The sequence below is a fragment of the Erpetoichthys calabaricus genome, chromosome 3 (genome assembly GCF_900747795.2).
Source record: "Erpetoichthys calabaricus chromosome 3, fErpCal1.3, whole genome shotgun sequence".
Lineage (NCBI taxonomy): Eukaryota > Metazoa > Chordata > Cladistia > Polypteriformes > Polypteridae > Erpetoichthys > Erpetoichthys calabaricus.
Genome location: NC_041396.2, coordinates 49,918,251 through 49,942,300, shown reverse-complemented (window position 1 = coordinate 49,942,300; position 24,050 = coordinate 49,918,251). Strand labels below are relative to the sequence as shown.

The 24,050-nt window shown below is 37.5% G+C and overlaps 1 protein-coding gene across 3 annotated transcripts in view; it reads right to left on the bottom strand.

Annotated features, from left to right (window-relative positions):
• Nucleotides 1–24,050, bottom strand: part of mpv17 (mitochondrial inner membrane protein MPV17) — a 309,255-nt gene that overhangs the window by 3,284 nt on the left and 281,921 nt on the right. For all 3 annotated transcript variants that reach the window (XM_051925496.1, XM_051925494.1, XM_028796789.2), the window contains exons 6-7: nt 7,424–7,456; nt 2,837–2,889 (exon numbers count right to left, since the gene is read on the bottom strand). In XM_051925496.1, the coding sequence (XP_051781456.1) occupies nt 2,837–2,889; nt 7,424–7,456 (86 nt within the window). The remainder of the gene's footprint in view (nt 1–2,836; nt 2,890–7,423; nt 7,457–24,050) is intronic.

The following is a 24,050-nucleotide window of genomic DNA, read 5'->3' as shown; positions in this document are numbered from 1 at the left end:
TCTGTGACCCAAGCATGACAATATAAAAATAACCATATAAACATATGGTTTCTACTTCGCGGATTTTCTTATTTCGCGGGTGGCTCTGGAACGCAACCCCCGCGATGGAGGAGGGATCACTGTATATCGTTCAAGTAAAAATTTTGACTTGTCCGAACAACCAATCTTATGTACTGGATTGGAAATGTTTTTGCACTAATAGTTGTGAACACAAATTAAATTTTCAGTAGTTTCTAAGGATGAAAAAAGTCACCAGCTTTTTGTTAATCATTATTCAGCATTTCAGCTGTCAGTCTTTTCACTGGATGACACTAACATGTGTTTTTGTACCTCAGAGTAGCTTCTAAAGTATTAATGGAAACATAATTGATATATTGGATAGTGAGGGCCACTAGACTAGGAACATGTGATGCCAAATTAAATAAAAATCAAAATTCCTTAGTCTGTCTTAAATCTGGAAAGATTTTTAAGTGAGACAAAACCATAGATTTGAAATAACATATTGGAAGGAAGGTTGTTCTGCACATGAGTTAGTAATATAAAAATAAAAACAGACAGCTATAAACACCATTCATTTCTTAACATTGCTTTTTTCATTTAGGGGTTAAGCAGAGCTGAAGCCCACACTGACAGCTTTGGAGTGTACACACACAAATACAGTACACTGATTCAGATGTGCCGCCCTTTATGCTAACTGCCACTTTTGGGATGCTGGAGAAGACTGAAAGAGGAAATCCACACAGACACGGAGAAAATGTGTCAAAAAGATGCAGTGACTCATACAAAATTACTTTGTTCTTTCTTAAAAATTATAGGCTATTAACTTTGTTATCACTTAAAATTTAGTGAAACTGCTCACCCACCCCCGGGTTTGGTTTACCAGACAAACAATTTAAAAAGATTGTTATTTTCATGGGAATTGTTACACATGCATTATTTTCACTTTTACTTTAAAACTTTTGTAAAAACAATATTTGTCCTTTATTTCCTGCCCCGGGCATGGTTAAATCTCTTTCTCACAGGACATATAACGCTGCTTGTGTTGTGAATGGGGGTGATCAACGCATGCTAAGGAGATATGGACGGATCAACTGCTGGCCTGTTCTGCTTGTCACGCTGCACATTGATCATTTAAAAGCCTGTACAGCAGCTGTCCTTTTGCCACTTCGCGTCTCTGCCGCTCACGTTGTGAAGGGGGGGAGGGGCTGAACGCACGCTAAAGAGATGCGTGCAGATCATCTGCTGGCTTCATGTAGCTGGTGCTGGCAAGCTGCATGTTCTGCTTGTCATTGTTTTAAGAGCTGGGAGCACATAAAGTGTGTCTGCCAAAAGCATTTCAACAACTGCTAGGTTAGATGTCCGTGAACTTGTTTTAAATTGTTTGTAAGTAGGGCGTGACATGCAAAAGTCACCGTCCCACGGGTTTTGCTTCCTAAGGTTGTAATGTCTAGTCTTGCGTGTCGTCAAAGTGTCTCTCCAAGATGATCAGGTCTTGTTCGCTTTGCTCAACCCCCCCTGGAGGCGCGCTGAGCTCCTGCCACTTCGCATCTCTCCAGCTCGCATTTTGAAGGGGGGAGCCGAACACACGCTAAGAAGATGCAGATGGATCAGCTGCTGGCTTTGTTCTCCTGCTGCCGAGGTGCATGTTCTGCTGCGTGTCGATCATTTAAAAGCTTGTACAGTAGCTGTACTTCTGTCTCACTGTCTTGTCTCGCGGGATGTCAAATTGTCTTCTGAGAAGATCACGTCTCGTCTCCCTGGTCTCTCTGCCAAGATCTTTTTTTTATAATAGAGGGATGATAACACAGTATCTGTTAATTTTAGTGTGTTATTATTTTTGCATGTACAATTATTTTATAATGCAGAATACTGCCAAAGAGGCTAGTTGTTTTTGATTTAATGATTGAGTTTTCTTTTATTTATTAAATTAAAATTACTGTATCTTATTTTAAATGAAAAAATGCACTTTGTATATATTTTTGTAATATGGGGTACTTAACCATTTTATAGAAACGCTTAATTAACATGTAAGGTAGGTGCAAGTTAAAAAAAAGAACTGATCCATACATCATCATGTTCTAAAATAATAATGCACAGTTTTTAAAAGAAAACGTACCGGTCTTGGGTTGTCTCATTTCCTTTATGAGAACCAGTGTCACTACTTTACTCGTAATTTAAATAAATAAATATAATAAACATTTAAATGATTTAGTGTGACCATCTATTAATTTTGTACATCCTCTTCCGTCTTTTCCAACTGCATTAAGCTCACGCAGGAAGCAATGCTGAATGAAGTGACAGTCTATCATAGGGTACACGCAATCATACTGAGCAATATAAAATTGAAAAATAACCCAACATGAAGATCTCTGCAATTTGGGAAGAAACTCCTGTGAGTTACAGAAAAATAATTCCCAATTTACACAGAGAGGAACGTATAAACTCCAAACAGAGGTCTAATGCAGACTTTGAGGCCATTAGGCTGCAGTGCGAACCACACTACCACCATGTCACTCACACGTAAGTTTTATGAACCTAAAGCATTTTTTCTTGCATAAAATCTTTCAAAAATGGACTTCAGCACTGAATTTCTTGTGAAAATTTAAACAACGGTTTGAAATTATTGACTTGAATTCATGGCTGTCTTCCAGATGGCGGAGGAATGTGCACACATACCTTATAGTTACTGTATATCCACTGGTCTAATACAAAATGATATTGTTAAATAAATTGAACATTAGGCATCTAAAATATTTGGATGGTTCCAGACTTTTGACCTACGCTGTATACAAGTTATCATATTTAGTTTATTTGCCTTATATTATATTTTGGTTACCTGTGATGTAGTGGTACAAAGTAGAAATTAGCAATCTGCACTGGAGGCCAAAGCTGAAAGAAAGCATTACAGTAATATCAGTGTCAAATCCAATTAATCATATACATAATTACCAAGAATAAAACAAAAACATAACAGATTTCCTTCGTAAATATGAGATCAGATCACACTTATAGTAAATGCATATTGAAAATATCACTAGTCAGGCTAATACTACAATATTTTTGTTACATCTTGACAAAGGAAAATTCATTATATTTTGTAAAAGGCAAAAAGAATGAAGAAGACAATACAGGATAAAATCATGAGACTGCTGAAATGAAACTGCAAGAATTCAAGGATATTGTCAGTCAAGAAAAACTTGGAAGACTATCATTTATTTGATTATAAAGAATAAATAACAGGTAAATTAATAATACGCATAAACGGAGAAAGTAGATTACCTGTAGTGTCCACCATGCACTTCTAGCTTGTAATTGTAAAGTGTGCAGTTTTTAGGAATGCCATTGTTATGACTAAAATTGATTTGTAGCATTAATAACTCAGACGCCCACACTCATTCACACAGGAGCACTTTACAGACGCTGTTAACCTAACAAGTACATCCTATGACTGTGAAAGGAAAGTCGGAGCATTTATAGAAAAACTCACAGAAACAGAGAGAACATGAAAACTCCACACAAAGAGTGTCCCCAGACTTCTACAGCAAAGCAACAACGCTAATCAATACTCTTGCGCCAATAAAAATAACATATAGTAAATACAATTTTGGGATATTTTTGGGTGGTAGGTCAACTATTTTTCTAAAAGCTGCAACTTCAGACATTGACTGAATCCCATCAACCAAATAATAAGATTTAATGAGACAATGACCATTTTTCCATTATCATGTATGCTAACACTATAGTTAAATGACATACTGTATATTTGGGAAGGATGAAAAAAGTGGAATGTTGAGTAAATTGATGCAATAAAAATAATCTTACTCGAATTGTCAAAAAGACTAAAGAAATGATATTTGACTTTAATAGGCAGAAATCTGCATGTTAGCTCATCATTTTTCTGGGGGAGTAGATAGAAATAGTTACTGAATATAAATACTTTGGAACTATCCCAGATAATCTAATTTGAAATATTAAAACCAAAAATATCTACTCTAAATGCAACAAGTGCTTATTATCTGTAAACTCAGACTATTTAAAGTGGACAAGAACTTCAATGTTGTCCTTTTGTTGCAGTCCTATCTGTCAACTCTTTCAACTACCAAACATGCAACCAAAATTATTGGGAGCTGACGAAGATGATTTGGAAGTGTGTGTCAGAGGGAAACATCTCAGCTGTTGACAAACATCCATTATATGCAATACTTACTTCAGTAAATCAGGGGGGATAGTTGCATTAAAGACACACTAACTGCTTCAGAAATTCCCTTTTTCACAATGCCAAACAGCTTTTTAATAAGACAATATTGAAAATAATAAAAATCTGAGGTGTGAAATTTTATATTAATCACGTAACCATTTTAGGTAAAACTATTAGGAGTAGCTAGCAAAATACAGATTTTTTAAAATTATGTAAATATTTCAGAATCTTTTCACATGGTTGTCTCTATGTATATTTATGTTTTTCTCAGAATACAAAATTCATGTTTTCTTGTATAAACTTACTGAAATAAAAAAACAGAACAATGAAATAGATACCAAATTGTTAATTGGGGAGCAAACAAATGATTACATCATCTGGACACTCAAGAATAACAGTTAACAGAGTTAATGTTACAAAATACACAAAAACAAAAACCTAGTAAATATCTTTACAGATTGTTTTTTGACTTTTTGAGAAATCTAAGAAATTAACAGCCTATGCAGAGTATTATGCAATATTTATTAAAAAAAATGTCTGTCTTTCAGCTGGAAAAAAATATTTTTTCCATTTATAGTTGTTAAGTCATTAGGTCAACTACTTCCAAATCAAAAAAAAAAAAAAATTAAACATTCCTAGCAAAATTAACCAAGTTTGTGACTTTTACTTTCAGTCTGGGACGCTGGCAGGTATAAACATGAGGAGTTGTCTCCATTCTCTCTGTGTCCACTAAGTTAACATCGGAGGGTTTTTATTACTGAGTCATGTAGTTGAAAAGGGACATTTAAAAGGCGTTTAAAATAAGACATCAGGACAACTTATCTGTTAGCTACCCAGACAAGCTTGACGGAATGAAAAATCTTACCATGAGCAAGACGGGAAACCTTAGAGATTAATGTTGTATCATTTTTATTTTTCATTTAAAAGCTTTTATTTGTTTTTTATAATATCTTTTCATTATATTTATGACATCACTTCAATGCTCTATTTTTACCACCATTTGCAGTATTATTTTCATGGACGTGGTCATATTGTCATGTTTACCGCATTCAATGCAAGTTATGTGATCATCGAAACTGACATGACTGTTGTTATAAAAGATGGCGGCATGTTAAGATTAGCACTATAGCTTTGGATTTATAAAACTAATCAAATTAAGTTTTGAGGTGTATTTAGGAAAAGGATATAAAATAGTTTAAAGAAATTTTTGGATTTGTTTTTTGGCTTATGAATTGTGGTTAGTTTTTTCATGTTTTTTCATCAATTTATCCTTGCCTACATCCATCGATCCATCCATTTTCCAACCCGCTGAATCCGAACACAGGGTCACGGGGGTCTGCTGGAGCCAATCCCAGCCAACACAGGGCACAAGGCAGGAACCAATCCTGGGCAGGGTGCCAACCCACCGCAGGACACACACAAACACCAAGCACACATCAAGCACACACTAGGGCCAATTTAGAATCACCAATCCACCTAACCTGCATGTCTTTGGACTGTGGGAGGAAACCGGAGTGCCTGGAGGAAACACACGCAGACACGGGGAGAACATGCAAACTCCACGCAGGGAGGACCCGGGAAGAGAACCCGGGTCTCCTAACTGCGAGGCAGCAGCGCTACCACTGCGCCACCGTGCCGCCCTCCTTGCCTACATAATATCTCAAAATAGTCCAAGGGACTTGCTTCATTTTTCAACTAGGCACAACATGTCTCCTTTTGTTTGTTAAATGTTTATGTTATTATGATTAGAAACAATCACCAAGGGCCATCCAATCAGAATCTAAATAAAATCACTTATTAATTGTATTTTCTCCTTCTAAACACAGAAATACTAAGTTGCAAACAATAATAACTTTCAAAGCACTACAGATTTGTCTACAGGCAGCAGAGCAAAGTTAACTGCTTCTTTTGCAACAGCAAACTAAAACCTTACAAGGAGTCAAGCACTGCATGGTGCGGACTCTTTTTTTGCTCTTTTGACATACATTTAGATTTAGTTTGCATTTATGCAGACATTTAAATGTTTTTAGTACTAGAAATATTAGACACTTAATGAGTTGCAAATCAATGGCAATACAGAACCAAGCACTTAAACAAGACAGACCTGAAGGTCAGGCTCAGTATCATTTTTACAGCCAAGATGTTGCCAGAATATTCTAGTTACAGAGAAAAAGCGAGGAAAGTCGGGGCATCTGGGATAACTAGTGTAAATTATGTATTGCATCAATTCTTTTAAACAATATATGCATAAGATGATGAGGAGAGTAGCTATCATACCCTGCTGATTCAAGTTTGTCTGTCTGTCTGTCTGTCACAATTATTTAACATCTGAGTGCTGCCATGCTAGAAATTATTAAACCATTTAACTTCTATAAGCCAACCAAGTGGACAGGATGCAAGTGTCAAGACCACACAGACATACCAAAAACTTGACAATTAGTCTATTGTACTGGAGCTCTGGCAAGTTATTTTTAGTTCATGCCCTCATTTTCAATAATTTAAGACAAAGAGATTGCACAAGTACAGTCTCACTGGTAACAATATAAGTTCAGTTTGTCCAGTTTTCTTTATGGAAACTGAAAATTCTTCTTCCACATTTGAAGTTTCTTTTCATGGTTTAGATTCTTGCTGCTCTATTTTTTTATTGCCCTGGCATGAAACTATACGTGTCCCCAAAGACAAACTGGCATCTCCCTCATTGATTTCTGCCATTGGTCGAACTGACTAAGCAAGAAAAGTAAAATATACAACTAGAAAAAGTGGAAGTATACTTACAAAAGTATAGCAGGCAAAAATGTAAGTAACATAGTAGGTGACAAATGTAGATGAACTGAATCACTTTTTAACATTTTACTTTGGAGAAATGAAGTCTACAATGGTAAGTGTAATCAGGTATTCACACTGAAGAATTCACAGAAGAACCTGGCCCTCATAAGTTGAGTTATGGGTGTATAAATGTAGTTATAGTGACTGATCATGATGGATCTGCAGTGTATGAATACTGTATGTATCCAATAATCAAAAGGGAGGGAGTGAGAATATATACAGCATAAAGCATACAGCACTTTCATGTAAAAATTATTAAATTACATTAATAAATTGAATATTGATTCAGTCATTCACATGAATAAAAAGGAAACCTCTTTTCTTGACATCAGAAAAAGTTAATGTCCAGGTTATTAGCAATCTTTATAATAAGCAGTAAAGATGAATTATTCAACTTACATAATAGTTTGCAATGAGTGCATCCTTATAGTCCTGCAGAAAAAAGAAAAACAGAATTTCAGGAATTTACAACAAAAGCTATTAATGCAGTTCTTCAATAATGTTTGAGAACTAAACAACGATCTCTCAAATTCTGCATGAGGACAAACAATCTTTTGGTTATGACAACATGAGGAAGCCAGTTTTTTATGTAAACCAGTGCAACTCCTTAAGGTTTGAAGAATTTTTCTTAAGAGATGAAAGGTACACCAGAACAACTTTACCAAAATTCAGTTTGTGGCAAGCTACAATTTCATTGTGTTTGTTTGCATACCAATATTAAAACTATTACTTTCATTTTGTTGTAGTAGTAGAAGTAATAATTGTGGTACTATCTTGTGTACAAAGTACAGTGGAACCTTGGGTCACGAACATCTCGGACCACGTACAAATCGGGTTATGACCAAAAAGTTTGGCAAACTTTTGCATCTGTTCACGACCACACACTCGGGTGACGAACAAGCCACTTTCCCATCTGGTTCATACGCACCGATGATTTCCGCACATGTTCAGTCTCTCCCTGTGCAGCGATCGATCAAGTGTGAGAGACAGAGTGAGAGAGAGATTGAGAGCGCAAGCGAGCAAGAGATAGAGAGAGAGAGAGCGAGCGTATATATATTTACATACAGCTCGTACAGTCCAGAATGGATTCATTGTATTTACATTCAGTCCTATGGGAGAAATTACTTCGGGTCACGACCAAATCGGGTTGCGACCAGAGTTTTGGAACGAATTACGGTTGTAACCCAAGGTTCCACAGTACTACGAATTTCTTATGTCTAACTAACACGTGACATTTTGACACTCTCTGGTGCCATGAGTATTAAAATACATAACACATATCAGCTTAGCTTATGCACTGTACTTATTAGTCTGTTTCCATAAATCCAAAAACCTCTGTCATTACACATGAGCTTGGTAAATGTGCAATGGGGACAGATATCAAGGATACAAGACAAAGTAGATCACACAGTTTCTAATCCAGTTTTTTCTTCCATTTACAGGAGTGAGGATTAGATTAGATAAACTTTATTTATCCCATGAGGAATTCAAATGCATACAGTAACAGAAACATAAAAAACAAGAATACAGACTCAGAACAGATAATACATTCATTCATTCAATCAATACATATATAAATAAACTTAACAAGTTCATCGGGTGGAAGCATTGAATTGCCTGATATCATTGGGTGAAAAGACCCCTAGAGGCATTTGTTAGCTCACCATGGTGGAATGAGCCTGTGGCTAAAAGTGCTCAAAAAGAATGCCTCTTGGAGGGTATTTTTCTTGATGGCATTACATTTTGCCAGCATCCTGTTTTCCACAACAGCTTCCATTATGTCCTGGGTTCACCCTGTGACATAGTAAGCTTTCCTGGTAAGTTTTTTTCAGGCATTGTGCTTCTTTTGTGCTCAAGTACAGTCTGCTTTGGCTCTTCTTGTCCAGCGCTACTGTTGTTAGGCCAGTCCAGTTTGCTGTTCATGTAAACCCCCAGGTTCTTGTAACTCTGCACCACTTCAATGTTCTCCCTTAAGTGGTGACTGGTCTCAGAGGCTTCTTGGCATATCAGAAGTCCACCACTAGCTCATTTGTCTTGCTGATATTCAGTTGCAAGTTGTTGTCCCTGCACGACAAGAAGTCTGCAACAAATTTACTGTACTCTGAGTCATCTCCACTACTAATGCAGCCTATGATGGACGAGTAATTTGAAAATTTCTGTAGCTGGCAAGTTCTGGTATTGCTCTGGAATCTTTTGTATAGAGGGCAAAGAGGAAGCGAGACAGGACAGTTCTCTGAGACACTCCAGTATCGCACACCACCATTTCTAACACCCAGTCTCTCAGCCTCATAAACTGCTGTCTGTTGGGCAGGTAGGCCATTATCTAGGAGACTGTGAGAGCATCAAGATTCAAAACCTTGAGTTTTTTTTCCCAGTCAATGAGGCAGAATGGTGTTTAAAGCACTGGAAAAGTCAAAGAACAAATGAAGTCAAATGAACCCATGTGTAAAAACTATTAACAACACTTTCAGTCTCCGCATCTTCTGGTGGCTCTGGTGTAATAAAGACCGGTACAGGATGTCATTAGACCAGCAAAACTCTGGAGAGCTCATTGTCTGTTCAAAAGAAGTGACTTTTCTGTCAGTCCAGGAAACCGCTTTGTTTTTCTTTAAACTGGGATCATGGCTGGGTCCCCAATTCTATCCACATCTCTCTCTTGTTTTATCTTTTCATGACTTACAAAGAATGAAACAGTGTTGGCAAAGTCAGAATGTGATTAAAACTGTGCATACTGTAGAAATATTAGAGTGCTCAATACTCCAGAACGTTCAAGCTTAGAGTTTACAGTACATGTGAATACTGTACATGGGTTTGGTAAAGAATTTATAGTTTGATTACACACTTTATGTATGTCTGTGTTTTGTGCTTTATTATAGGTATATTAGAATGATGAGATTACTAGAGGTTATAAGGCTATCTAAAACAAGAGCTATAATAAAGTATTGCTATTATTTTACAAAGCCTGCATTAATTGAGAGCTACAGTTCTTTTTATCAGAAGGATGCAGCTTTTTATTTCAAGTACTAATAATGTGGCACATACCTCTGAGCTATTCAGAAACATACAGCATTTTCACAGGAGCATCTAGTAATGAAAGATTGTACAGTATATGCTTACGCTTGAAAGAAAAATGAAGAGTGAGACACATGGGTATATTTGGAGATGTCAGTTTCTGCAGCAATGATCTAAACATGCAGAAAAAATGTTCCTGATGTATAATTTATTTTGACACAAGACAAACAAGCTATCAAGCAGATCAACTATTGTTAGAAGATACCTCATTTTGTTTTCTAAAAATACACACAAATCCAACAGCAAAAAGCCAAAGGAGTTTTTTATCTTTTGCCTTTTGGCTACTGATGAAGTAGTAATGAAGGGGATAAAGAATGTACAAAATAAGATGGCAATGATTGGTAATTACTGTAATTGTGAAAAAGACCAGTCAGCCAGTATCTTAGCCTGCAGGGACTGATTTACTGATCTGTCATATTGGGCTCCACGACTGTCAATATGTCCTGTGGGTCACAGTATGTACAGTATGTGTGGGGTTCACAAAAATTGTAGTATATGTAATGCAATATTAACTAAAAAACTACTAACCCAAAATTGAAAAATGACCGCATTACGCAGCACTTGTCTGAGATGTGATATATGAGGAAAAAAATGCCTTATTTGTAAAATGAAAAAATCTTGAAATAAAATATATTTTATAAAGTATATAAAACTAAACTAGATTTTACTTTTAACAAAAACAAACACATACATTTTGAAAAAAAAATGACTAAACCTTACTTGTTAGGAAAATTTAAATATCAAAGTCTTTTGGGGCTCTTCTTTCAGGCAAGGAACTCAACATTATATGCAACTGGACGTGGGCAGCAATTTTAAATATGACCTTAACTAAATAGAAGTTGGATATTTTTTAAATTTATTTTTGAGTTAGGAACAGACACAATCCAGTTTTTGAGCACACTACATAAACTTGCTTATTTGAAAAACAAGGTGTCTTTTGGGTAATATGTGCTATCTTAAATTGTGCTTTAATAATGCAGCAGAAAAGTAAGACATACTATACAATGAGCATTTCAGTAAGAATTTCCTTATGCAGAAAAATTATAACTTTCTAAAATGAAACTAACAGACTGTACCTTAGAACTATTTCTAATTGAGTAGTGTCAAAGAAAAAACACAAGCAAGCAATAATAGTCGATAACGAATTAAATTAAATTCAAAACTGAAACTTTTTTGCTGATTTTTCTGATTTACTCCACGAGGTCAATGTTAAATCAGATTTAGAATATAGATGTTTATCATTTCTAACAAAGCTTTTAGAGAAAACTGAATCTGCAAACAACAATCTTATTTGAAAAACGTAACATTTTTTAGTGTAACTTTTACCTCGATCAAATCAGTTTATATGGTAGCCCTAACTTATGCAGTGACTCGGGTTCCAATAATGTCTGATGCAGGAAATTCTACACACAGTGCATAAAATACTATCATCCATAGCATTCTACTCCACAGTCTGGAGAATTTAGTTGGACTGCGAGACAATGTTGTTTAGTTTTGTTTTTTAATATACGCTGTTCAGACGTTTGATGACAGTAGTCCTTTATTCCTGTATGCAGTTAGGTCACCTCCCAGGGATCAATGATGGAACCATTTAATAATTTAACTTTATTTTATTTTTAATATTTATTTGGTTGTAACACTTAGCTACAGTACATGTATCAATAAAACAATAATACTTCTATCATGCCATTAATTAACTGAATTAGATACATGAGACATAGTGTAATTGAGAATGACTTGCTCTTAAACTCAGGAAGATCACTTTTCATTAAAAAAAGAGATTCTTTTAGTAACTTAGAAAAAAGAAAGGTAATAATGACAGTTCATTGAGCTTGAACTTTAGTTTGGATGAATCCACCACATTTCTGTACCAAGCTCAGCTTATAAATATTACACACTTAAAGAGGTTTCTTAATATGACATTGTAGTTCAGTCATTTGTATGTGTTTTACTCCAAAGACCTTCCGTTTTAATGGACTGGCTTTATTTTCTGTGCTCCCAGGATAGGCTACAGCTCCAGTGAGCCAGAACCAGTTAACCAGAACCAGTTAACCAGTTACAGAAAGTGAATGGATAAATGATAAAATCCAGATTAAGAAAACATACTTAGATGATGGCTACAGTGTTCATAATACCTTGAGACAAAGCCACATCAATAAGTTTCCCCATCCTGAAGTGCCTAATTTTGTTTTGAAAATTGTCACTATTTCATTCAAAATGTTCTCCTATGTATCATTATTGGCACCTCTTAGCTGTTCCATTTTAAATCTATGCCTTGGTGTGCTAAATTGCTAGTTTGCTTAGGGGAGAAATTAAACCAAACTACGAAACAGCCAATAATCTGTTGAATAATTGTCAGGCTGCTTGCACCATTGAATTGTTGCTTAGTAAGCTGCAGTCTGACTTCTCCTGAGATTTAATTTGCTGCACATCAAGGTTTAAGAATATCTTAGTAAAACTATTACAACTGACAAATGACAAAACTGTATTGAACAGGTACTCTGGAATAGGAAATTAGTTACTTTATTGCTTTACTGTCTTCTTCGTCAATGTAGCCCTTACAATATCTAGTCTTTCCCTAAATGGCTCCACTGGGGTGAGCAGCTTGATGTACTGTATATCATCCTTGCTTTACGGCTAAAATAACATTCCTAACAGAGATGTGAACAAAATCTACATGACTTGGCTACAGAGACATTCAATATGCTACTGTTATGGTCAAATGTCTCAGGACAAGCATCATGTTCTTGTGCATCCATTAGTTATCTGTGGTAGGCAGTATGTTGAGTGCACTTTAAAGGAATTTGGCAGGCTAAAAAGAAAACAAACTGTGATATACAATACTTCTAAGCCCATTTTGGCAGATTCCTAAATAATTCCACTTTTTTATATGAATGGAAAACTGTTAAGCCAAATCAATTGTAAGGAGCAAAGTCAGTTGATTTATACTCGGTAACTGAATTAAAAATATTCAAAGAGAACCAAAACAATAATCTTCTTCTAGCCAATGGTTTTGTATTTAATATATTGGCAAAATCATTCCCTCCCCGTTTTGGCATATTATTCCATTAATGTAACATTCTACAAAACATGTTAAGTAAAAGAAAAGCTACACAGAAGATACAAGCATTTAAAAAATGTAAGTATATGGTATTTACGGTACACTAGCCACATTACCTGTGGAAAACAGGTAATAGAAGAAATTCTAAACTATTTAGATCGTTTGCCCTATATGTACCTTCACCACCTTTCCTCAGTATCCTTGTGTGTCTGAACTGGTGCTCCGTCTGTCGTGTGTGTTCTCATCAAATCTGCTTCTCAGACTCTGTCATTTGAGGCAAGTTGCTCACTTCCTGTCTACTTTTATAACTCCTGCCTTTGAAGGTAACTCTCAGCGTGCTTTCTACACCTTTATTTCTCCTCTTGTGTCTCACACTTGCACTTCCTTCTTCTATTGAGTCACCAAAGCCAAACTGACCAATCAGATTGCTCTGTGGGACCAGACACATACACAGACCATGGAGATTTATTATATAGTAGATACCCAATTTATGTTAAACTGGTAAAAAAAAAAAGTAAAATTATACCTTAAATTACTAGTACCTTAAAATTATTTAGGTTTTGATCTGCTGAAATAAAAAACTTATAATTTTGACTAAACAAACTGAATATAAAATGACTTTTATTTATTTTAATAAAAAAGGGAACTTCAGTGCAAAGTGACAGAACTGTGGCATGTTGCTTTACCAATCCTTATTCCCAAAAATTGGGAATGTTTTTCATTGTCTGTTCATTGGGTTGTTTTCTTTCTTAGCATTCTGCTGTTTAGCTCATTCTTAATTATCCATGTTTAAAAGGTAATTGGTTATTACAGAAACTTTTGTAATTCTGTTTGCACAACTGAAACATGTATCAGTATTGCAAGAACTGACTTGAGTTGCAAGGTACTGACATTCTCAAACTTTAATTTTGGTTTACAAAAATACCCAAAACTAAACATCTCAAGAAAAACATACAAGTTTCTTGTCATTTTGTGAAATGTTATTCGTTACTCCAGGTGACAATTTTCTAAGAAGCTGAAAATTTCAATGGTGCCCACTGCTTGTCTTGGGAGATGAATGCAGACTAGATCTAACCAGGATAAAAAATAGTGGAAGGCTCAGAAGCACAACTGCATAAGAGCACAAGTACATCAGAGTCTGTGGTCTGAGAAACAGGCACCTTACAGGTCCTATGTTGACTGCTTTCTTAAACAGTACAAGCCAAATACTAGTGCCATCAGCAAAACATATACAAGTACAGTATATATACAAGTATATATTAGAGGTCCTCCACAAAAACCCAACCTGTACCTCACAGTGATGTGGAGGTATAACGTCAAGTAGGGGATAGCTCTTTGAGGCTATGCCATCAGTGGAGAAGGCCTCAGCTGAAGTACCACTTAAGGCGTTACGCGAGGTGGACAGGCTCAAAGAGAAACCTGAAAATGGTGGCTAACACATGCAACGGTGAAGTAAATGCAGGCAGCTTTGACAGAGTACATGGTCAGAAGGGCAATTTGGCACGTCAACTCGACTGCAGTTTTGGTTAGCCTGCTGTGGGCACACTTATTAGACCACACGTCGCAATCTTCGTGCCAGTGGACATTGGTTCATGTGCCAAGAGAGAGTGGGATTTGTTGCACAAGCATCACTCGCTATAATCCACTCCAAGTGAAGGTATATTATTGGTGGTGTGGTGCGTCTTCCAAGTCCTGTGGCGATGGGAGAGTGGTGACAGGCACAGGTGGAGGATACCACTGGGAGTGTCTAGTCGCAAACCTGCACGTAGGCGGCTCAAGTGTGATGGCTGCTCGTTGTAGACCTGGAACTACTGCAAAATCCATGTCCTGCTTGGGTGGCAGAGCAGCCCTATTTAGGGATAGCACTGCTCTCTTTGAGAAGAAGGCGAGAATAGAAAAGATTCCTCAAACAAATGCTAGTTCCATCTCCTCCTACTGGTAGACCGTGACCAGCTGGATATCCAGTCTGCGGTCCAAACCTGAGCAAGAGTAAAAATAATTGCCAAGAGCGGCCAACACTTCGTTTGGCTGCATGGAATGTCCGTACCCTTCTCAACAGCACAGATAGTCATGAGCGAAGGACAGCAATAATTGCCAGTGAGCTACAGTGCATCCGGAAAGTATTTTAAAGCGCATCACTTTTTCCACATTTTGTTATGTTACAGCCTTATTCCAAAATGGATTAAATTCATTTTTTTCCTCAGAATTCTACACACAACACCCCATAATGACAACTTGAAAAAAGTTTACTTGAGGTTTACTTTTGAACCTTTTGAAGGTTATGAACACAGTCTTCCAGCAAGCAAACAAGCATAAAACAACATGGATGCACCCTTGCTTGAAACACTGGCACATGCCTGATTATGTATTAGTAAGGAATCGTGATGCCAGAGAAGTTCATTTGACACAGGTCATGTGTGGTACATCATGCTGGTCAGACCATAGACTAGTACGTTGTTCTGTCTTCTTGTCGATCCACCTACCGTGCAGACAGCGTCGTGTAACAGCAGTGAGGAAATTAAATGTGGCTTCACTTAACACAGCTGAAGCTACAATTAGAACTTACATCCAAGTTGGCTGACACTGGTGAAGGCTGTGGTGACTGGGACCAGTTTAAGTAAACGGTGTGGGCAGCTAAAGCTATGGAACTTCAAGCGGCAACAAATCGTCATGACATTAAGGGATTCTATGCGACTCTGGCAGTGTACCTGTACGATCCAAAGATGGCAGTTCACTGATCACAGATCGGAACAAGATCTTGGAATGTTGGGCCGAACACTTTCAAGCAGTGTTAAACCAAGAATCCTCTTTTGATGAGAGTGTGCTAGCTGAAATACAACAGTGGCAGATAGCTGACAACCTTGGTATACCCCCATCTGAGCATGAAGTCTTACATGCCATCAAATGCCTGGCGTCTGGAAAGGCGCCAGGAGTAGACGGTCTTGTTCAAGAAGTGTTTAAGTATGGGGGCCACCAGATAGCACGCAAACTAACACAACTGTTTGTGCAGATCTGAGGACAGGAGACAGTACCACAAGATTTCAAGGATGCACAGATAGTTCACATATTCAAACGTAAAGGGGATCGCTCAGTATGTGATGATCATTGAGGCACAGCCCTATTATCTATCCCTGGCAAAATACTTGCACACGTGATCATGAACAGATTATATACGCACGTGTCCGAAAATGGTATACTGCCTGAGAGTCAGTGTGGCTTCCGTCCTGGGCATAGCACCGTGGACATGATATTTGCTGCAAGACAGCTTCAGGAGAAGTGCCACGAACAAAACAAAGATCCGATGGCTGTGTTTATTGATCTCACCAAAGCCTTTGATTCTGTAAATAGAAAAGGATTTTGGCTCATTCTGCATAAAATTGGCTGTCCCACAAATCTGGTGAATATTGTCTCTTCATTTCATGACGGCATGAAAGCTTGCGTCACTGAGGATGGCAAAATGTCACAGGAATTCATGGTCTCCAATGGCATGAAGCAGGGCTGTGTGCTTGCCCCACTCCTGTTCAGCATCTTCTTCTCATTTATGCTGTATATAGCTTTCAAAGATTGTTCTGAACTGTACTGGAATACCAATGTTGCAGACGGTGACATCTTCAGTCTTAGCTGCTTACGGGCCAAGTCCAAAGTCCATAATGCTATCATACAAGACCTCCTATTTGCTGATGATTGTGCTCTCATGGCTCATTCTCTGGATGACCTACAGGGCTTAATGAATCGCTTTGCCAGTGCAGCCAAACGTTTTGGTCTCACTGTCTGTCTCAAGAAGACAGAAGTCATGGCTCAGGCATTTTCCAGTAGTCACCTCCAACAACAAGCAGTGACTGTTGATGGGACAACACTTGTATATGTAGACAAGTTTACTTACCTAGGCAGTGTCCTGAGCAGTTCTGCGGGCAATAACCACAATATTTCTGCAAGACTCACTAAAGCCAGCGCATCTTTTGGTAAACTTCAGAATCGCCTCTGGAACGAACATTGAGTTACACTGTCCACGAAACTGGCAGTATATAGAGCCGTTGTCCTAATGACTTTATTATATGGATGTGAAATGTGGACACTGTATCTCCGCAATCTGAAGAAGCTAGACCAGTTCCATCTACGCTGTCTCCGCAGAATCATTCATGTGAAGTGGCAAAACATGGTCCCAAATACAGACGTGCTGCGTAAAAGTGGTAAGCATGGCATTGAGGCAGTCATCAAAGCTGCACAGCTGCGGTGGGCAGGACATGTGGAGCGCATGGCAGATACTTGGATCCCAAAACAAATTTTCTTTGGGCAGTTGTCAAATGGCTATCGCTCAGTCGGGCGTCCTTTACTCCGATATAAGGACACTCTCAAAGCCAACCTGAAGACGTGTGGTCTTACAATACAATTTTATCAACTTGCTCTGAACCGGTCCACCTGGAGACGAATCTGTCATGAAGGTGTCCAGCACTTTGAGATGAGCAGAATTGCACAGCTGGAAGCAAGGAGGATACAAAGGAAAGAAGCAGCAAGACAGCTAGCCAGTGGTGTTTTTACCTGTAATGTCTGCAGCAAAACCTGCAAATCCCAAATTGGCCTACCCTCCCATAAAACTACACACCGATGATGAGATCCGTCATATCGATGGCGCAGTCGATGATATTAGAGGTATCAGATCGAACGTTGCTATTACAATGTAATTTGAATTTATTTAAAAACGGTCTTATTCAAGGGCAAAAGCTAACATTTGATTGTAAAAGAATGGTTGTTTTTTTTCCGCAGTATTTTACTGGTCTGTTTTTGTACTTCACTTCCACATTCACCCTTTTGGTTATTTTAAATGATTAGCTTGTTATCTTCATTAGTAAACAATTACAACCAAACCCCTTCATGATTTAGTTTTAATTTTTTTTCCATTTTTTGTTCTATATCTCACTCCTCTGTTAAAGAGCATCATTAGTGACAGCCAACATGCTGTGCCATAATATTGGTCTCCGACATACATGGCTGCTGGCTTGATACATAATTCCTAAAACAATAAAGTAATTAAAAATATTTAGGCCACTTTTATTAAAAAAATTGCTGCATCTAACTTCCATAAGTTCCATAAGTCACACAGGAGTCACTTTTCATGGTGAGTCCACAGATGCCGACTGCTTTTTATTCTGAACAATGCAATATAAATGGTACACAATTGCTGGCCATTGGACATCTCCAAAATAATAAAAAAAGTCCACCTTCACCTTGCCTGCCTCTCGCCTTGTCTTTTACTTTGCTCGCTGTTCTCATCCTGTCATATTTCTCTTGATCCTTTTCAGGACAGCGAGCCATAAAAGAAGGAGCTTAGGTCCTTATGAACCACACACATCGACCTCACACATCTCTAAGTTATTATTCATATTTTTCATTTTTTAACTTGTGCCACTGCAAAGCATGAAACGCTTATGACAATGTTGCATAGGTCCCATTTGTAGCAATCAGCTGGTGTCCTGCTTATTGTGACATGTCTTAGTGCTGTATGGGATTGAAAGCAGGGTTGGGTGGCACCTAAAGGAAAGCATTTTTTGGGACAGAGTATGGTTAAGTTACAGGGGTGAGGGACAGTGCTTTTATGCTCAACAGGCTGAGCTGTCAAAACTAGACTGAAAACAAGATGCCAATGCAGATACTTCCCTTTTACAGGGTGTAGCTTCTCAATATTTCCATGACTCTTGTATATAAATAACTGTTGCCCAAGTATTGCAATGAGTTTTTTTTTTGTTTTGCTGTTGGTGTTTGTTCTCGCTATAGCCGATCACCTGTTTCCATAATAATAAAGAATTAGAAAAGGCTTGTACAAATGCACATGTAACGTCCAGAATTTCTAACTGAAGTTTAGACACAGTTAAATGCTTACTTATTTTTAATTTGAATATTCAAACCTTACTTTTTTGGCTAATTTATAGCCCTAATTAGATAACTAATGTGCAGAGAACTTTGTTGTTTGAGAAAGGATTTAGGGAACATAGGCAAGTGAATCAGCCAAACCATGAACAGACTGAACAGGCTTTACGAAGTATTTGGGGTTTGCTGTGCCTTCTAACTACTATGACACTAATACTAATTTAGTCTGTTACCTCTCCTATTTATTAAAAAAAATTAACTCAAAAATGGTTAACGGAACATAAGATCAAGCTTCTGCCATGGCCATCTCAGTTCCTGGACCTAAACCCCATTGAAAACCTGTGGGGTGAGCTGAATAAGAGAGTGCACAAGAGAGGACCTAGGACTCTGTGAAGAGGAATGGTCTCAGATTCCTTTCTCTATATTCTCCAACTATATAATATATTATAGGAAACGATTATGTTGTTTTATTGGTAAAGGGGGTTGTACAAAATATTAAATACTGCAATGCCAATAATTTTGGCATGTGTGGTTTTGTTAAAAGTAATTGTTTCTTGATGAGGAATTATTTTTTTCTCAGAATAAATTTACTTCAATTAAAAGTTAGATTTCTCTCATTTTTTTAGTGCGAGAGTAAGGTCATTCACTAAAAGGAGATTTTTTTTTTTTTACTCATCTTTACCAGGGTACTGAATATATAAAACAAATTACACTAAATAGTGGTAAGGTTTATTGGGAGTACAAAAAGAGGACTTAGGAGTACATCAGGTAAGCTTCTTAGTATTTTCTATTAACTAAAATGAAGGTCTGTATTTTAATACATGTTATTTATCAAGGAGTTGGAGAGTGGTGACATGTTGTGTGTTGGTTGGACATGCAAGTAAGAATTTCATCCTACTCTGTATATGAGACAATACCACTACTGCTGGTACTGATGCTACACGACACATTCAGACAACAGCTGACTATCAAGAAATCTGTAAGATAGTATATGTGTGTGTGCATGTGTACTGTATATTTGCACAGTTATCTATTTCTGAATTGAAGGGCTTCCGCTTTCAGTTATGCCCCACTCAGACATTACAAAGTAGATGGAGAGAAGCCAGATACAGTTCACCTATGCTCTTCATGTGGGGAAAAAAGCTTGGCCATAGTTGTAGCAGGGAAAAGGAATACACTTTGAAATAATATGAAGTGTTCCAATATGTCTGGGCTAAAACATAATTGCCAGAGTCATATCTCTTGATTTGCAGTGTTCTTGTAAGTGGCCACAGTATATACTCATAAATATATTAGGTCTTTAGTGTCTTCCGAGAATGTTACTTTTTTATTTTAAAGATTAAACTTCTTCATCTAATTTAATTTGCCTTTCATTCATATTTATAGAAAGACCAAACTCTGGAGATTCAACAAAATAAATATATATTGAACTTCAGTTGTATTCAGTCCTTCCTGAGTAAAACTGTGAAGCTGACTCATTAGTATTCCACTGAAGATGTAATGCATTGTACAGTTATTGGTTTGTGCTGCCCCCTCTGCAGGCTGTTCTCCTGTAGACTTTTGTCCTACAGCTTTGTGCTGATCAGTTCATTTGCTGAGCAGAAAAACGAGGGAGAATTGCCCTGCCCTGAATAATCAACAAATCCAGCCAGGCCTTTAATCTGCCAGAAAGACCAAGCATCATATCAGGCAAGGGCTTATCCTTAGTTTTTCTATGCCAATGTGTGGATGCACCACAGCACATAGAGTAATATGGACTGAAAATACAAACTCACTGTATGATTATTATTTAAATACTAGCATTTTATATTTGAGGTGAACCTACTGTATCTTAATGTGGAATTGCTGTTTATAAATTGTTACAATTTTTGTGCTCTAATCATAAGCAGAATTTCTATACAAAAAATATAAAGCCTGCCAAAACCAAAAATGTTTCAATCTCCATTACCTCTTTGTAGCATACATAAAGGTCTATTCATTCCAACATTTTCTGTCACTTGGTTCACGGCAAATATGTCATTTGCTCCTTCTCTATTCTGGCACTGTAAGTCATTAACCTTGTCACCTCATTTTAACTGAGTGGCATCTGTTATATGAAGAATTAAACAGCTACTCATTAACAAACACCTTGTCCTTCTTTAAGCAAAGCTTCAAAAGCAAGTAATTTACAGGTACTCATATGCACTGTAGCATATTTCTTAAAATCAATTAAATTCAATGTTTGAAGAGTCATTTCTCAAAGAAAAGGTCAGAAGACCAAACGGTGACAATACTTGAAGTAGACGTCATAGTTCTCTTGGATATACAGTGCCCTCCATAATGTTTCGGACAAAAGCACTTTTTTTCCTTGATTTGATTTACCAATAAGCTCCACAGTTTAACAATACAAACTAAACAATTCATACATGATTTAAGTGCACATTGCAGACTTTCATTTAAGGGTATTTGCATACATTTTGGTCACAGCGTGTAGAAATGAAAACACTTTTTTTACATAATTGCTCCCCAATTCAGGGAAACATAAAAAGTTTTGGGACAGAGCAATGGCAGGTATATTAAAGCAGTCATATTTAGTACTTTGCTGCACATCCCATACATGCAGTGACTGCTTGAAGTCTGTGATTCATAGACATCACCAGCTGCCAAGTATCTTCTCTGGTGATGCTCTGCCAGGCCTCAAAAGCAGCCATCTTCAGCACCTGCTTTTTCGGGGCTTGTCACAACTCCAGTGTTGCCTTAGCAGTATGTCTGGGATTGTCATCTTGTTGTGAGATAAAGTGCCATCCAGTGCGTTTGGAGGTATTTACTTTAATTTGAGCAGTTGTCTCTATACACCTCATCAATGAAGATTAGTGTGCCAGTATCTGTGGCAGCCATATGTACCAAACCATAACACCCCCCTGCACCATGTTTAACAGATGTGGCGGTATGCTTTGGATCTTGGGCAGTTCCTTTTTGTCTCCACATTTTGCTCTTGCCATCTTTGTCTAGTCTGTTCAGAATTCTGCAGGTTCTATTAAGTACTTTTTCCACAAAGTGTAATTTGGCCATCTTGTTTTTGTGGCTAACTACTGGTCTGTATCTGTAGTTCTGTTCACAAAGTCTTCTGTGGATAGTGGTCTCACACACACAAGTCTAACTCCTGAAGACTCTTTCTGATCTGTTGGATGGGCATTTGGGGGGGTTTTCTTTAACGTAATGAAGTTCTTCTGTCATCAGCAGTAGAGATTTTCCTTGGCCTACCAGTCCCTTTGCGATTACTGAGCTCACCAGTGCGTTCTTTCTTATTAATGATATTATAGGACAGTTGATTTAGGTCATCCTAAGGTTTTACTGATGTCTCTAATGGTTTTATTCTTGTTTATCAGCCTCATAATGGCTTTTTTGACATTCACTGGCACAGCTCTTGTCCTCATGTTGAACAATGGCATCTACAGGCACCAAAGGGTAGGAGCAAGCTGAGGTATCTGATGCCTGCACTAATGAAGCAAATGAAACACGCAAGTAATCACAAACCTGTGATGCCAATTTTCCCCAAACACTATGGGGCACTGAAGGGGGGGCATATATAAAAAGTGTTGTAAGTTCTTAATGGTGTGACTGAGATGTGTGAAAATGCACTTAAATTAAAGCCTGCAGTGTGCATTTTAATCACATCTGAATTGTTTGATTTGTAATTTTTTTTAACTGTGGCACAGGGGGGTAAAGCAAGGAGAAATGTGTCTTTGTCCCAAACATTATGGAATGCACTGTAACTGTTGAAAATGTCATGCGCAGTGCTGGAATTTTGTGACTAACCGTCTTACTACTTTTTACAGAACCTTTTGTAAAGTTGCTTTTGCTCATTAGCATCTCTCGGCCTTCCCAAATAGTTTTTTGTAATTGACTAGGGGGCTTCGCCCCCTGCTCGCTTTGCTCGCCAACCCCTGTGTTTGGTTAATCAGATATACAATTTCAAATTTTTTTTTTTTACTTTGGAATTGTTTCAATTTCATTATTTGCACTTTTACTTTAAAGCTTCATTAAAAACAATATTTTTTGGAGACACATTGTGACAACGCAACATATAACTGCCCGTGAGTGAATATTGTTTCTGTTTCTCTAATAAATAATCCGACTTTTTCTAATGTTTGTCCCTGTGATTTACTGATTGTCATAGCAAAAGCTATTCTCACGGTAAACTGTAAACATTTTAATACGAATGGCATACCACAATCTCCTTTGGTATGTAATGTTATTTGCGGAATATATACAATAACCTTTCTTTTTGCCTGTTAAAATTTGCATCGCTTCTCCATGATCATCAATATACACCTGACCGCATTGTGTATTCTTTGCTTTAACTGTTCCGGGACCACAGATTCTCATAGCGTATGGTCCATTATTGTGTAAATCCACGTTTTGTGCATTGAATGATGCAAATGCGAAAAGACTTTGTTGTCTACTCTTTGCCTTTTATTTCTGACCTTGATTTGTCCTGCTATTTTTTCAATTACACCTGGTTGTGATGATTAATCACCTTTTGTTTGCAGTAATGCGATCTTTTCTATCTTTTCTTTGATACTGTAGCGCCTGACATGATAAAGTGTCACAAACATTTTACTTGAACAATCGCCGACTTCCTAACCCCAAACACAACTTTCTAGGACCCTCTCCAACGCCCCCCCTTCCCCTTACCGCATCAATCAATACCCCGCTATCAGTCTTCCGTGCTGTACTCTGCCCACCCTCAATCAAACCGAACAGTCACTTAAAACCAAAAAGCCCTCAACCTGGGTGGGACGCTACAATACTTTCGAATTTTACTGCTTTTCATATTCTGTACCTTTCTCTGCATGTGTATCGCGCCATCGTTTGTTTGAGCCTTTCGAATTCCACTGCTTTCATAATCTCTTATCTGCCTTTTTTTCTCTCCAACGCCTTTGGGTCTCTATTCTCCGTATTGTCCTTATACGCTTTATATGTGCTGAGAGCACATGATCTGTGTGTACTACATGCTTTTACATAACTGAGTGTTTTTTGATGGGT